Source organism: Eleutherodactylus coqui, chromosome 5 (assembly GCF_035609145.1).
Source record: "Eleutherodactylus coqui strain aEleCoq1 chromosome 5, aEleCoq1.hap1, whole genome shotgun sequence".
Taxonomy (NCBI): Eukaryota; Metazoa; Chordata; class Amphibia; order Anura; family Eleutherodactylidae; genus Eleutherodactylus; species Eleutherodactylus coqui.
In genome coordinates, this window is record NC_089841.1 from 176,195,425 (window position 1) to 176,210,728 (window position 15,304).

General features: G+C 41.5%; 1 protein-coding gene across 1 annotated transcript in view; it reads right to left on the minus strand.

Moving 5' to 3' along the window:
- The window catches only part of CABP7 (calcium binding protein 7), a 58,744-nt gene that overhangs the window by 28,289 nt on the left and 15,151 nt on the right, over nt 1-15,304 (minus strand). The window contains exon 2 of the mRNA XM_066601962.1: nt 3,016-3,159. Coding sequence (XP_066458059.1) covers nt 3,016-3,159 — 144 coding nt within the window. The remainder of the gene's footprint in view (nt 1-3,015; nt 3,160-15,304) is intronic.

Sequence of the window (15,304 nt, forward strand, 5' to 3'; positions counted from 1 at the left end):
ATGATTTTAAGGTGAGCTTAAAATCCATTGTTCAGCCAGAGAGAAGATAACAGGGACCGCACAGTGTGTTCTCCACGGAAGTCGGAGATTACATTGTATTCTGCTGACAGCCCGTGCAAGAACAAAAGAGCTGTGTGCAGAGCTCTGACCACATGCTGTGCTCTACAAACAGCTCCCAAAGGCCCTTTTACACACAAATTAAGCTAATAAAGTGTTAATGGACATTAGCTTCGATTGTCATGTTATGCAAAATAATTGCTAAAACTGTCTATCTTTCAATTGTTTGAAGGATTATCTTTGCATCTAAATGGGCCTTTACTCCACCTCCACGTGCCATAATATAAATACAGTGCCCAGAAAAAGCTCAGTACACAAATACAACACCAACGCAAGCTCATATTTTATATACAATGCTAGAACAAAGCTCATACCATGAATATAGAACCATAACATACGGTAGTATGTTAGGCTGAAAAAAGACAATGTCCATCTAGTTCACCCTGTTCCCCAAAGCCCAGTACATAAATACAGCATTAGAAGCAAGCACACCTGAGCAAAGCTCATACCATAAATACAGTGCTGGAGTGCTGAAACCAAGTTCATACCATAAACACAGCACTGCATTTATCCATGCCTGAAAGCGCTGCGGAATAAGTTGGCGCTATACAAATAAAGATTATTATTATCACTGTGTAATATAAATACAACCCAAGAACCAAGTTCACTACATAAATACAGCACCAGAACCAAGCTAAGGTTAGAAATCAACTGCAAAGTTAGGTTGACCTTCTGTCATATAATAATGTACTGTGTGAAACTACAACTCCCAGTATGACCTTAACAATGGTTAAAATATGCTGAGAGTTGCTTCACAAAGAAGAATGTTAAGACCTATCATCATGCTGTAGACCATACAGCAATTAAAGTACTCATCAGTCAGAGAGGGAATACATATATGAGATTGTAAAAGTCTAGCTCATGGATTCTTGACATTGATGCCATGACTACGGACAGAGCGTTGTGTGCAATTGAAATGTGCTTGCGTATTGTCCACTTGTGAAGTTTTATCTTGATGGATGTGGTTTAAAAGAAGGTTCATAAAACCTACATCTCATCTGGTGTGCCTTGTTCTGGAACAAGGGGGTTCGGATCATATAGGTGAGCTGTTTTTTTTTTGTTTCTGACTAGAATAAACATTTCTATTGAAGTGACTCACAAGTGATGTTATCTCTAATTGGAGTCATTCTCTTCCTGATCCTCTACATCTGGTTCAGGCCTTTATGATGACCTCTCCCAATGACTATTCAGAGTTTACTGAACATCCCTGAAAATAGTATCTATAGGGCTTCCTGAAAAAAAAAAATCCCACACTCTGCTCCCTGAATAAAAATAGGTCCCATCATGACATAGCAGTGTCACATATAGGACCTCCTGATTAAAAAATGTGCCACTAAGTAGAAGCATGTCTTACAATGTGCTCCCTGACTAAAAATACCAAAATGTGACTGCGCATTAAAAATATGCCTTATATTGTGTCCCCCTGAATGAAAAGTTCCCTAAATTATTCCCCCCATAAGGAATGTGGCCTCTTCTGTGCTGCCTCCAAAGTTTCAGTGTTCCCATATAATAATGGCTCCCTCTTTGACCCCCCCCCAGAACAACGGTGCCCCTATGTGCTCCTCCAGAAGCAATGGTGCTCCCAATGCGCCTTTCCCAAAGTAATAGTGCCCCTTCTGCTCCCCTCCTAAAGTAATGGTGCACCCTCTGTGCCTCTCCCAAAGTAATGGTGTCTCCTCTGTGCCCTATTCAGATTTACAATGTTCTCTTAAAATAATTTTTCCCCTCCATGACCTTCCCAGGACAACGGTGCCCCCTCTCTGCTCCTCCAGAAGTAATGATGCTCCCTTTGTGACACTCCCAAAGTAATGGTGCAACCCCTGTTCTACTCCTAAAGTAATGGAGCCACACTGGTTCCACTCTCAAAGTAAGAGTGCTCTTTTAAATACTTTCATCCCCTCTGTGTCCCACATAGTAATTGTGCCTTTTTAAAATAATGATGCTTTTCCCCCCAAAGCAATGGTGCCCCCTCTATGGAAGTGGCATGCCCACTAGTACAGTACATCCTTTATGTACTGTACACACTGCTGTTGAAAAACAGACATCTGTGAAGAAGTTAGCTTACCAGGTTAGATTGCATTGGATATGTGAATAAACATAGTAATAATGGAAGATGAACTCTGGGTACATAAATCTGTAACATAGAGCTATGCTCATACTGGTCCTCTGTGTTTGATGCATGCTTCGGGAATGCTCCTGCTGTACACGCCGAACAAATCTATATGGCCCCTTGGACCCAAGAATGTCTGTCTTGTGATACATTGTCTGTCTTGTGATACATGTGTCGGCAAAGAAACCAAATGTATATTCTGCGGTATAATTTTTCTTTTTAATGGGATTCAGTGAGTAATGTATGTCTATATAGCATTTCCTGATGTATACCTCCCACCTCCACTGCAAATGTAGTGTAAGCAGAATCTTAGATAGAAATGGATGCATAAAACATACAGAGAGAGTTCTTAGGGCTTCCACAGTTGAACGTATATGCAAATACGCTCGCCGCAATTGTCACCTTTCACCTTGATTTTTTTTAAAAACTTGACATAGACTTCTATGGCAGCTTTCTGCGTAACACGCAAAGATAGGGCAGGTCCTATCTTTTCTTGCGAGCAGGAAATGTGCACGAGAAGCACGCTCACGGACCCATTGAAATCAATTGTCTCTCTTCGTCATAAGTTACACGCGTGCAAAAACGTTCACACGCACCTTCATCTGTCTAAGCCCTAAGAAACACACAAGGTGATTTGTAAACTTGGAGATTCCTAGGAATTACTCTCAGATTGCCATCCACTGTGATCCGGGTATGGAGACAGTACACTATGCTGGAGGAAGGGATAAAGTATTTAGTTGCATTGTAAAGTATAAAGCTGAATCACATCTAATGCTCCCAGGCCTTACCATCCATATCCAGCCTTTGTATAATGACCTCCAGTTCCACTTCATTGGGCATGTACCCCAGAGACCTCATTGCTGTGCCCAGCTCCTGCTTGGAGATGAATCCATTTCCGTCTCGATCAAACACCTTGAAGGCTTCTCGAATCTCTGTGTAGACAGGCAAAAAAAAAAAAAAGGTTAACCGTTTCCATCCCATTCGACACCTGCTTAAATATTCATGCTACAAAATAATGACCTAATAAAATTGCAAATTAAGAACACACACATTAAAATAAACCTTAAAGTAAACCTTATCTTATCTGCACTGCAGTTGAAAGCAGTTTGTTCCCTTGTTAAAACCTGGGCCGATTGTCTGCCCGTTTAACGAGCGCTGACTGACAAATAGCATGTCAGTGGATCTTCGTTACTGCTGTTCACAAGTGGCAGAGGATTGCTGGTATGGGGATAATGGTTTGACCCCATAAAGACGGCATTCATCAGCAGCATATCCCCGTTTACATGGCAGGATGTGCTGCTGCTGAGCGAGCACTTTTATGCCCGAATAAAAGATCCAATCAGTCGACGAATGAGAGTTTGCTCAATTGGCAGCTAATCGCTGGCATATTCAGGCAGAACAATGATTAGGCCTTTTGTAGGAAAGGTCGTGCCTGCTCATTGGCCCATGTAAAAGGTCCTTTAGGAGAGGAGACTATGACTAGTGTGCTACAGTCCAAACATACTTCTGCCTCTATAATCACTACTCTGTCTACATATAAACAGCTGTAAGACATTGCAATAGGGCTATAATGCAAGTGTATACATATAAATCCACAGTCGAACATGACAGATTTGTTACTCATTTTAGTGCAGATTTGAGGGCATGCTGAAAAGTTCCAAATCCGTAACATGCCCATTATGTGACAGCTGTTGAAGTGTGCAGACATTGAGCCAATTCAATAGGATTGGCTCAATTTCTGCAAACAGTCTTCATTTCTCCATTTTCTTTCTGGGATTTTGTGCAGTTTGGTTGCTTCCCACATGTTGAATTCTATTGGTTTGGCCACAGCACATATATATGTTAAAGGTGTAAAATAATAGATTGTATGCTATTGTAACATTGTGAGAAAGACACTGATACATTTCTGCATTTCATCTCTCTCTTTGGCTTATATAAGCCGGCCGATAGGCGCTGTAATCTGATGCATTGGATTCCAATGCACGAGATCACATGGCCGTATTCCTGAGAAGTAAAAGCACCCAGCCAGGTGAATATAGCACCAGGCGTTTTTACGTCGGGCCCAAAAGATAGTCCTGGAACTATTTTTTAGGCCGGAATATATTGTCCACAGCATGGGCTACTATGGGAGCCCATGGCAGTGGCCGGGGTGGGAGGGAGTTTAGCAGCATGGCTGCCAAACTCCCTCCCTCTGCTCTCCTTCCACCTCGTAGGCTCACCTCTGCTCTCCTCCCTGCTGGCTCTTTGCAATGGAAGGGGGTTGGGACGGGGGTGGAGGTAGGCCCCTCCCATCCCCTTGTCCGCAGCCAGCAATGGAATGAGGCGGGGCGGAGCTTAGAACCAATTCCTGCTATGGAAATCCCGTGGTTTTTTCCATGTAAAGGCAGTCTTAGGGCAGAGACACATGAGCATTTGCGCAAATATGCTTGGTGCAGCGTATTTGAGCATGAATGAGCTTTGGAGCGGGCTATAATCAGGATTCGTAGATTCATATTACTGTAATTTTTCTGCATGCAGGGCCTGTTTACATGCGTGAGACACACTCTTGAATGGTTATTAAAGCCTAATACGGACCGGCCGTCTTCTTTTCCTGAGTTTTGTGCTGTTTTTCACCCTTCCCCTTATGTAGTTGCGTACCTGCCTAGACGTCTATGGCAGCTTCGTAGAGCAAAACGCAAAAAGATAGAGCAGGGCCTATTTTTTTGCGCATACACAAACGCGCTTATGAGGACGAGCCCATTTAAATCAATGGGTGCTATTCTATGTGCTTAGCGCACACAAATTTCGCATGCACAGAAACGCACACAAACACAGCTGTTTGATGTCGCTCTTAGGGTATATTCACTTGGGAGATGTGTTTAAGCAATTTTTGCAATTGTCCCATCCATCTGAATGGGATTTAAAGATACCCATGGGGGAGAGTTATTAAGACCAGCTTTTGAACTTCCAGTTTTAATAATATCCCCATTGGTTTACCATGTACCTAATATATGAAGAGGAGCACATCTCTTCCTATATCATGTGCATCATAGCATCTCCGTGCACCTACATAGAAATGTACACCAGCTAAGAGTTGGTGTAGATTTTTGGTATAATTTATGCCAGCGACCGGAGATGGGAGGTGGGAGGAAGTTTAGCAGTATGACTGTTAAACTCCCTCCAGCTTCTCTCCCCCCCCCCCCCCCCCCGGCAGATTGCAATGGGAGGGCACTGCCCCATCCTGCCTCCTCCCATTGGTGGCTAAAGACAAGGGGCAGAAGCTTAGCTCTGCTCCCTTCCATTGCAAACAGCCAGAGGGGAGGAGAGAGGTGGTGAGCTGGCGAGAGGGAGGGAAGTGGCAACTGCATGGCGGCCTCGGCTTATATGCGCTGGGGCCCATGCTGTCTGAACGAGCGCACAAACCTTCACAAATTTTTACTCCTCAGATCGTGCCGTATATCGGACAGCCGTGAAACCGGTGGCCAATATACACCTGTGTGAAAGAGCCCTTAGGCTAGTTTCACACGGGCTATCTCCATTTTCCCATGAGAAAATCACGCTTTTCTTCCTGCAACTTTTGAGCGTCTGTGCTGCATATTCTCACAAAATCATTGCTACGGCTCGTGATTTTCTCACGCTCTTTTATCCCATAATTTTTTAATGAAAGTCAATAGGGCTTTCCAATGTTAAAAATCGCAAGTTTGTTGCTTTATGATACGATAAAAAGGAGGCTCCATAGGAATACATGGGAGATTTAAAAAATGCACATCGCAGAAAGATAGAGCATGCCACGATTTTTTGCTCTCGCAACTTCGCATGAGTGAAAACATAACTAATGGGAAGGAAACATTGAAAAGCATTTTTTTCATAATCTGCTTTTTTCTGACTGTCGCATCACGTGAAAAATCACACGATGAAACCAGCCTTAGGAACTCATCACAAAATCTAAAAAAAAACCACAATGTTTGTTGTGATTTTGCCAGAACCTTTAGCCGTGATTTCTTTATAAGAGCTAATCCTACGTATGCTGGGATAATGCATTCTGAGGTGGAAAAAAAATGAAACTGCACTTTTTTATCTGCTAACTGTGATAGATTCTTAAAATGTAATTTATGGCTACTGTAGCTTTTCAGTATGAATTAAGCCTTCTTAGCCTAGAATGGTTTGAGTCAACTTATATTCTGTTTATCTTGCAAAGCTTAATCATGTGGAGTGCATTCTGAGGTGTAATGTGCCGTTACTTCAATGATTACTGCAAAATATACCTTTAATTGAATGTACAAATCTCCAGTATATTACATTATTCATGAAAATCACCATTTACATATTAGTGAAATGCAAACTAAAATGAATGTTTTCTGCCTGCAAACTCATTTTAAGGCCCCCTTCAGACAAGAGTTATTGGCTCGTATTGCGCATCAATATTTGTAAGCCAAATCGGGTCCAAAATACAGAAGAAATGAAAATCTTTCCATTTTACTTTGCCTGTGGGTTTCAATACTGGTTTTGGCTTTCAAACAGTGATGGAAAATACTGACCAAATACTGCCATGTAGGGGACCTTATGGTCAGTCAGTCTCTGCTTGCAACACAAAGAGCAAAAGTCTATAACATTCTATTGTTACTGAATGTATATAGGTTTGTATGTATGCGTTATCAAGATGTGCACCACAATAACAATCACTCCTGACAACCGTATCAAGGGCGAAGGATACAAATTGTGGTTGAAAATATATTGAATTAAAATGTAATTATTTTATTTTTATCATAATATATAAATCTACAGTGCTGTGTAAAAGTTTTAGGCAAAAATAGAACCTGATTCCAAATTTATTCTGCATCAGAACAACCCCAATGTCACAAGGAACTATCTTCAGCATAAAGAAGAACAAGGAGTCCTGGAAGTGTTGATATGGCCCCACAGAGCCCTGATTTCAACATCATTGAGTCTCTCTGTCATTACATGAAGGACAGAAGGATTTGAGTAAGTTTACATCCACAGAAGATCTGCGATTAGTTCTCCAAGATGTTTGAAAAAATAACGCCCTTCAAAAACTGTGTGCAAGTAAGTGTACCTAGAAGAATTGATGTAGTTTAGAAGACAAAGGGAGGCCACACCAATTATTGATTTGATTTAATTTCTCTTTTGTTCATTCACTTTGCATTTTGTTCAATGTTTGCACAATACTGCATAAAGGACACATTACAGAAGAATTGGATTGTTCATCCCTTCTATTCCCTACAACTGCTTTATAAGTGCTCCGTATTATTTTGTGGCTTCTATTAGTTATTGATAACTACACCTATTATATTGATTTACAAATACGAGGCCAAAAAAAATCAAAAGGAACTATGTATGATGATAAATGCAGGAATTCATAAGCTTCCAGCAGCACCTGACTTGGCAAACGCATTCTAACTTTAAAGTTTAATTCAATTTAAAGGGGGATTTTCCTGAGGACATATTTTATGAGTCTAATTAAATAAAACCTGTATACAAGGGCAGCTGCAACTGCAGATAATTGTGTTTACTGGGTCACCCACAAAATGAATTCTATATAAAATGAGAATGCAGAAGAAGCACTTCTATAGTAATCAGTAAAGAGATAGATATCTGCAGAGGCTACATCTCCGATAGGACCAATAAAACCAAGCTCCGTACTTGTATCCCTACCATGCGGAATGAAAATAGGGAAGGGAGAAAGGAAGCAACTGAAATGCTGCCTGAATTATGTAACAAAATATTGGAGAAAGAAAAAAAAAACTCTAAAAGGAGGGAGAAGTGAGAGAGAAAGGAGGAGGAAAAAGAGTAGTGGGGGATGTGATAAACCATAGGGTCATGATTATAACCCTTCATTATTCGCACTGCGCTTCCAACATTTACAAATATACTGCAGTGTTGCAAAATGATATTAGAAAGCACCATCTATGCTGTATGTGAAGAAGTAAAGTGAAGCACCTGGAGATGAAATATATTCACTGCAGTCACCTGATGCGCCGCAGCAGCAGTAGCGCACATTGCTGTACACGTCGTGTAGCACACACTCCCCTCTTCAAACACAAAGTTCATAAGAATGTCATAGACACATACAGCTACACAAACATTCTGCAAAGCACAGCATGCATACACAGAACACAGCCACTCAATGTACACGTCCCCCTGTGCCGGCGGAACAAGCTGAAAGCCGGATAAACACCTCCACACCACAAATACACAAGTGGACACGGTAAAAATGATAATACACAGACACAGACTCCATGTGGATTTATCTTCTCCACTGCCTTCATTCCCATCGCTATTACACCGCTTCTCCTCTTGTCTTGCTATCATTGAAAGCTCTGCAGGCGTTGTTTAGACGGCGTGAATTATACATATATTCGCATCGAAATTCATTCTGGCCCCATTTGTACACAGGCTAGGCATGCACACACATACACCGCAGTCTCCAGGTCTCCTCAGCTCACTCCTTTGTGCCTCATGTTTGAACAAATTGAATTCCTTACAGAAACCTGAGAGGAATTTTAATGGGGGAGAAGACAATGACACCCGATATGTACTCCCAGGCACCTACCAAGTTCACACCTGCTCCAACTCAATGCACTGACAGGTGATGCACACCTATACTACCAGTATAATATAGCCATGCTGTATATTCAGAGACACTTTATACAGTGACTCTTAAGTCATATTCATATAAAGGCAGCTGCAATGCAATTCAGGCAAAATACCGACACCTGTCACCCTTTTGTCAACGTCCTTCGTGTTTTCCTAGCGCTTCTCCCTGATGTTTGATGGTTTAGTGATGCAGTCGTTGATTACTGATTTTTCTATGGCAGGGTCAAACATATCCTTAATTTGTAATTTTTCAGCAGTGCTGCGGTTTATTCTTTGACTTCTGCAGTTGTTTCCATTGATTTCAAGCCGGAAAACCACAGGTCAGCAAAACCAACATCTACTGCATTAACAATGGGTTTCCTAATACCTGGCATGCCTATTATGTAACAACCTTTCAGTAGATTTCACTCTGTCGGTAGCGTTTGGGGCCGTTCTCACGGGAAGGAATTGTCGGCAGGATGCAGCACACATGCGGATTTTATCAATTAGTGAGGATTTTGTTGCATTTTTAACCGCGGAATGCATTCTGCAGATTTTGTTGCGTTTTTTCCGTAGACTTTAATTACGGAATTAACTCCTGCATGTTAGGAATCCGCAACAATGATTCCGCAAAATATCCTTAATTCTGCAGCAGTAAGCTTTTTTGCTGTGGAATTTAATCTTGCGATTTTAAAGTAAAGAAACACGGATTCTAATGGGTGCAAAATTCAAGCCCCATAGGGATAACATTGGGACCCAGAAATGTCCATGTGGACCAATTCCGTCCTATGTGAAAGATGGACAAAATACTTTATATATGAATATAACTAGATCAATGCTTGCAGATTTTACACGTCTCCACATTTTCTATTAGTCAGTGTTCTTTTCACACACCAGCGATTGTTACAATTGTTCACTCCAATACAGATAGCATTTGTCGGCAGAACATCCCCCTGTTTACATGGGCAAATGCCTACTTTTATGCCCGCATAAAAGATTCAATAGGCCAGTGAACAAGCATTTGCTCGTTCATGGGCATTTTTACACGGGCCAGTGGTTGGCATCATCCTATGTAAAAGTGCCTTAAGACAGACGTTGATACATTTCTACAGTTTATTAGTCTTTTATTTATGGCATATTTACACATACCAGATTTATTCCCATTCATCTGAGGGTTTAAACACATGGGCGCGCTTTAGTCACAAAACAAAACTATTGATTTCAATGGTTTTGTTTTCACTATCATGAATCTCGCGCATTATTTCTACACTCGAGAAAAGATAGGACTTGCCCCATCTTTCTCACACCTAGATTTTCTACGTGCGATAAAGATAGGGCAGGACCTTCCCGCTTTTTTGTTTCTGTACCCTTATGTTTCCGTTTTTTAACGGAACAAATTGTGCATTCTGGAGTGCCATTCTCTGAAAAAAATGAAAGTAAAATGGAAGCAAACTGAAACCATTTCAGCCGTAACTGTAACCGATCAGTGTTTCCCAAATTCCAGTCCTCACGGACCCCAACAGGTCATGTTTTCAGGATATCCTATAGTAAGAACACCCGTGGCAATGTCTGAGGCACCGACAATAATTACATCGCCTGTGCAACACTGAGGAAATCCTGAAAACATGACCAGTTGGGGTCCATGAGGACTGGAGTTGGGGAACACTGGTGTAGATCAACCCCCTAACAGTTTAAAATTGTGCAATTTTATCCTAAAATAATCGTATTTTATTGTTCACTCAATGTTCATTCACATATATTAATACCAGTATAATAAAACGTCATATTTTCCAATAACACGCATATAAGACATTTTGTGAGTAAGGCCGCAAAACAGTTAAAAGCATGCAGATGTAATTTTTTTCGGCGTGCGGATCGCACACGCGGGAAGAAATCACAGCATTCTCCATTTTTCTGCAGATCCCACAGGGACAGCTTCCATTGAAGTCAATGAAAGCCATCTGATCTGCAGCACAGCCACAGCTGTCACTGGGGACGTGCCGTGGATTCGCGGGAAAGCAGGAGATTAAGAAAAAAAATTGCACTGCGCATGCATCCGCCGTGCTGAAGAAAGAAGATCCGTCTGGCACGGAGGAGACTCACGCTGGATCTAGACAGTTAAGAAAATGTATTTTTTTTGTCCATGTCTGCGGGCACGGCTGGATTCCACTGCAGGATTTAGCAGATGGAATCTGTGCGGGCAAGTGGACATTGGGCCTAACATGTCCATCAAAACAAAAGAAAAAATATACACAAAAAGGTGTAAAATTAAACAAATCTTTATTAATTGAAACATCATACTAGTATATAAAATAAAAATCCTAATGGCATTAAGGCTGCCTGTCCACGGGCGTAGCGATGTCCCGTGGCGGGTAGCAGGAGCCAGCTGACAGTTCTCCGCACTGAAGCTATCTGACAGATAAGCTCACTGCGGAGAATCGCGGCAAATCGCAGCAGGCTGTGATTTAAATCCCGCAAGCAAAGAATCGCTATGATTCTCCGCTCGTGGACAGAGGGGCTGCGCTTTCCATAGCAACGCTATGGACAGCTTGCACTGCAATAACAGTACTGCTAACAGCAGATATTATTCCTCCATACCAGGGGAACTGTATCACCCCAACATCAAACAGCCAAGAAATAAAAATAATAATATTAAATAACCGTAATAATAATTTGTGATGTTGATATTAAATAATACTTACATCACCACGGTTGCTGGCATACATAAATTAATTATATCTAAACACATGCAAAGTTACACGCTAGGAGAAAAAAAATCACAGATTATACCAATATGGAATTAGCTTGACAAAGACCATCCGGTCGAAACGTTGCTGTCTTGGTTTTATGTCATGGGAGACTAAAGTTTGATTTTCTACTTCTGCAACCTCGATGTTGCCGCTTTTCTTCATTTTGAGATTATACCAATATGACGTGCTAAAGATATAATAAATCCTAAAACTAAATATAAACCTCTATATAAAAAATATACCAGCTAGAAGGACACAACAACGATCAAGCAGGTACAAGAACCACTTAGAAGAAAGAGAAAAAAAAGAGGGAAAAGTTGGTAAGAGTGATGCGTTGAAGTAGAGGTCAGCCTGACCTAGAAAGCTGAGTTTAGAAGGCTGTGGATTCCCTAAACATGAACCGAGTCCTTTCTACCTGACTGGCATCTCTGGCCAATACCTCCTCCATTTGCTTCATATTAGAAAATTCAGAAAGCCATTCTGCCAAGGACAGGTATGTCATCGTTTTCCAGTGTCTCAGAATCACAAATCTAGCAACCTGTAGAAAAAAAACTGTAAGATTCCTTTTTTTTTGGAGTGAACATTTTGCCAACATGGACAGAAGGGCCCTGTCTGGGGTTAAGGAGAACTGGTCACTCTGAACAACTTGGGTGTACAATTGATTCAGTGCTTTCCAAACAGAAGTAATACGTCTACATGTCCACCATACATGCAAGTGAGTACCCACAATGCTCCCAGATCTCTGGCAGATTCCCAAAGTCTGCGCATATATTTTTCATAAATGTGATGATGTTCTGTACCAGCAATACAGTCATTTTCTTTTTTTTTCTTGTAGCCTACAATGGATGACTTATGAGTGAAGGGGAATGCCTTCATCAAGCCTCTGAACCAAAGGATCGCCCAAGTGCTAGTACCTAAGCTCAATTGGAACCGAGGAGGTCTTCTCACATCCACTCAGCAACAATGCATACAACTTCACTAAGTGGGAAAGAGAGTTTTGTTGGTAATAGGGACTCAAATGGTGGGACTCAGCCCCAATAAATAGCTGGAGAGTAAGCATATTGTAGGCACGTGACCACTCTCACCCCCTTCCACCCCATCTCGACCAGCCCCTGGGAAAGAAAGACAACAATTGCAAGGAGGTACTCTCAGAAAAGTGTTTAATCTGCCCATCTAAAGATCATGAGATACCTAGCAGGTGTATTACCATAAGACACATTAATATGATTTGATTACCAAAATAGAAAAGTTGGGCTGAGGGGAGTTATGAGGAGAGACCTAACTTGCTGGCTTGTTGATCCTAAAAACTTAAAATCTGAATAGTGATGAAAAGAGTACATAATGATTTAGGTCTGTGGGGAAAAATCACAGTAAGCAAGGCAGACAGGAACCCAGGAACTCCATTAACACTGCTACAATATTTGAAATCTGACTTCCATACACAGTGTGCATTTTCATATAATTAGAAGAAGACTCAATACTTTCATGTTATCATGAAAGGCATTCGTTTGACTGACATGATCTAATTTGCATACTTTTTCCTATGGAACAGTGCATGAAAATAAGTCTCTATACACTCACTGGGTCTCTTCAATGACAACCAGTACTCCATCTGAACTGCATCTAAGACATCTCATCCAGCCAACTGGCACCCTGCTCTGTACTGATGAGGGACAAGAACCCCTAAATGGTCTCATAGTGTAATTGATGGTTGTGGACAAGAAGTCCCTAACATTCCCGCTCTGCTGTGGTCTTCTTTCATTTGTGACTTAGTCCGCAGAACTTTGCGTACGGCTAACGCCTTGCTCACATTAGTGTCGAAGGTTCCATTTGGAACCTCAGTTACTGAATTCCGTTTAAAAACAGGATGAAATAGCGCAGCATAGTACGTCATTTCATCCTGTAAAAAAATGGAAGCCTGGATGGAAACTGAACAGACCCCATTATAGTCAATGGGGTCCATTTGGTCCATCATAAGGCAGATTCCTTCAGCCAGTGAGTGCCATTTTCATGCTCCATAGAAAAATAGAACACACAAGGGAACGAGCCCTAAATGTGGCTCAGCAGGCCAATCCTTGCTCCACTTCTTCCTCCTGCCTCTCTGGAGTGGGCTGGACTGGAACTATTGGGACATTCCCTGGTACTATCAGGATATTGTCAAGTTTGTGAGGGAACATCAGGTGTAGGAATTTGAGCCAGACTTGTGGAAACTATCAACAAACTCATCTGAGCAAAGAACTTAACAGAGTCTATTCCAGGGATCTCTGGTGATACAACTAGGGCTGTTTGTAAGAAGGCAGCATAGCAAGTTGACCAAGGAACACAAAGACCTGGCATGAATGGACATTAAGAAGGTCCTGCCACTGCGAAGTCTCATAAATGCCCTTGGACCATATAACACACTGCCCAAGGTGCCCATTCACTAAAGGAACACTATTGCATCTCCTCTAGCAGTACCTGTTTTCATAAGTCCTGTTGGATACTAAGGAAAATGAACTCAGAGACTCTGTTCCCCAGTGTAGCCTTTTGTACCACTCAGTACACAGTTGACATTATCCAAGAAGCCTGGTGCCTTATGAACGGTTTTACAAACACTTTTTCACTTGCTAGGAAACACCTGGTCATGAACTTGGAGATGTCCATCCAATACTACCATAGGCTGGTTCACAGCCTGCTTAGCGAATATGCCATTATTGATGTCCAGACATGATAGAAGAACAGAATTGACACCCCACTCCTTCCCCCGATTCTCTTGATGTGTTTGTCCGTCAATAAAGCTTCAGCCTGTGATTCCCTATTCATTTACTATTTTTCCTCACTCCCCAAAATGTGTAGCTTTATTAGACTGTTGATGTAAATCTAATGTATAGCATAGTGTTTTTGCCAGTGCTGTATTTTAGACTCTTTTACTAGTAAGTGTGTGTGTGATATTTACTTTACTGTTATCCAGTCTGTGATGCAGTATATTCTATGTTTGCATCTGTCGACTAATTGAAATAAAGCTGTTTTCACTAGACCCCAGACAGTCCATCTACAAATTGCTTTTCCTTTTGGAGGATTCTGTGGTTTGGCTGACATAAGTTGATTTCAATACTTTTTTCCATGCTGCATTCCATGAAAATAAGTCTGCATACAACCACTGAATCTCTTTATCAAGTACCAGCAGGGTCAACTCCAGGTTTATGTGAGCCCTAGGGTGACGGAGTTTCAGCAGAAATACAGTCCTAAGCTCTCACTCATGACCTGAAGGTTGCAAGTTTAATTCCCATTATAGTTCAGGTAGCCGACTCAAGGTTGACTCTTCCAAGGTCGGTAAAATGAGTACCCAGCTTGGTGGGGAGTGGGTAAATAAATAGATTACTTAAAAGCGCTGCGGAATAAGTTGGCGCTATACAAATAACATGATTTATTTATTTTTTGATGTGGCAGTAAATCTACAGCAGCGTATACAGTGGCCATAAAATGGTAGAAACCAGCTAGAAATAGGCATTCTACAGCCCATATAAGTGATTTCAGTACTGTAGTGGAACAGAGTTAGCAGGGCCCCTCCATAATGTTAAGTGCTTTCTTGTGCTAATTGTATTGTCAGCGTCTTATATGCAGTATGCATTAGATGTGTATTGCACCTCTGAGGCACTGAATAGTTTAATGTCTGGGTTATGTCTGAGAAATGTATCTTGTTGTATGTCATGTGACTGTGATGAGAGAAAGAGAGAGAGACACTGGGAGCAGGATCACACAGATAACTGTGGCT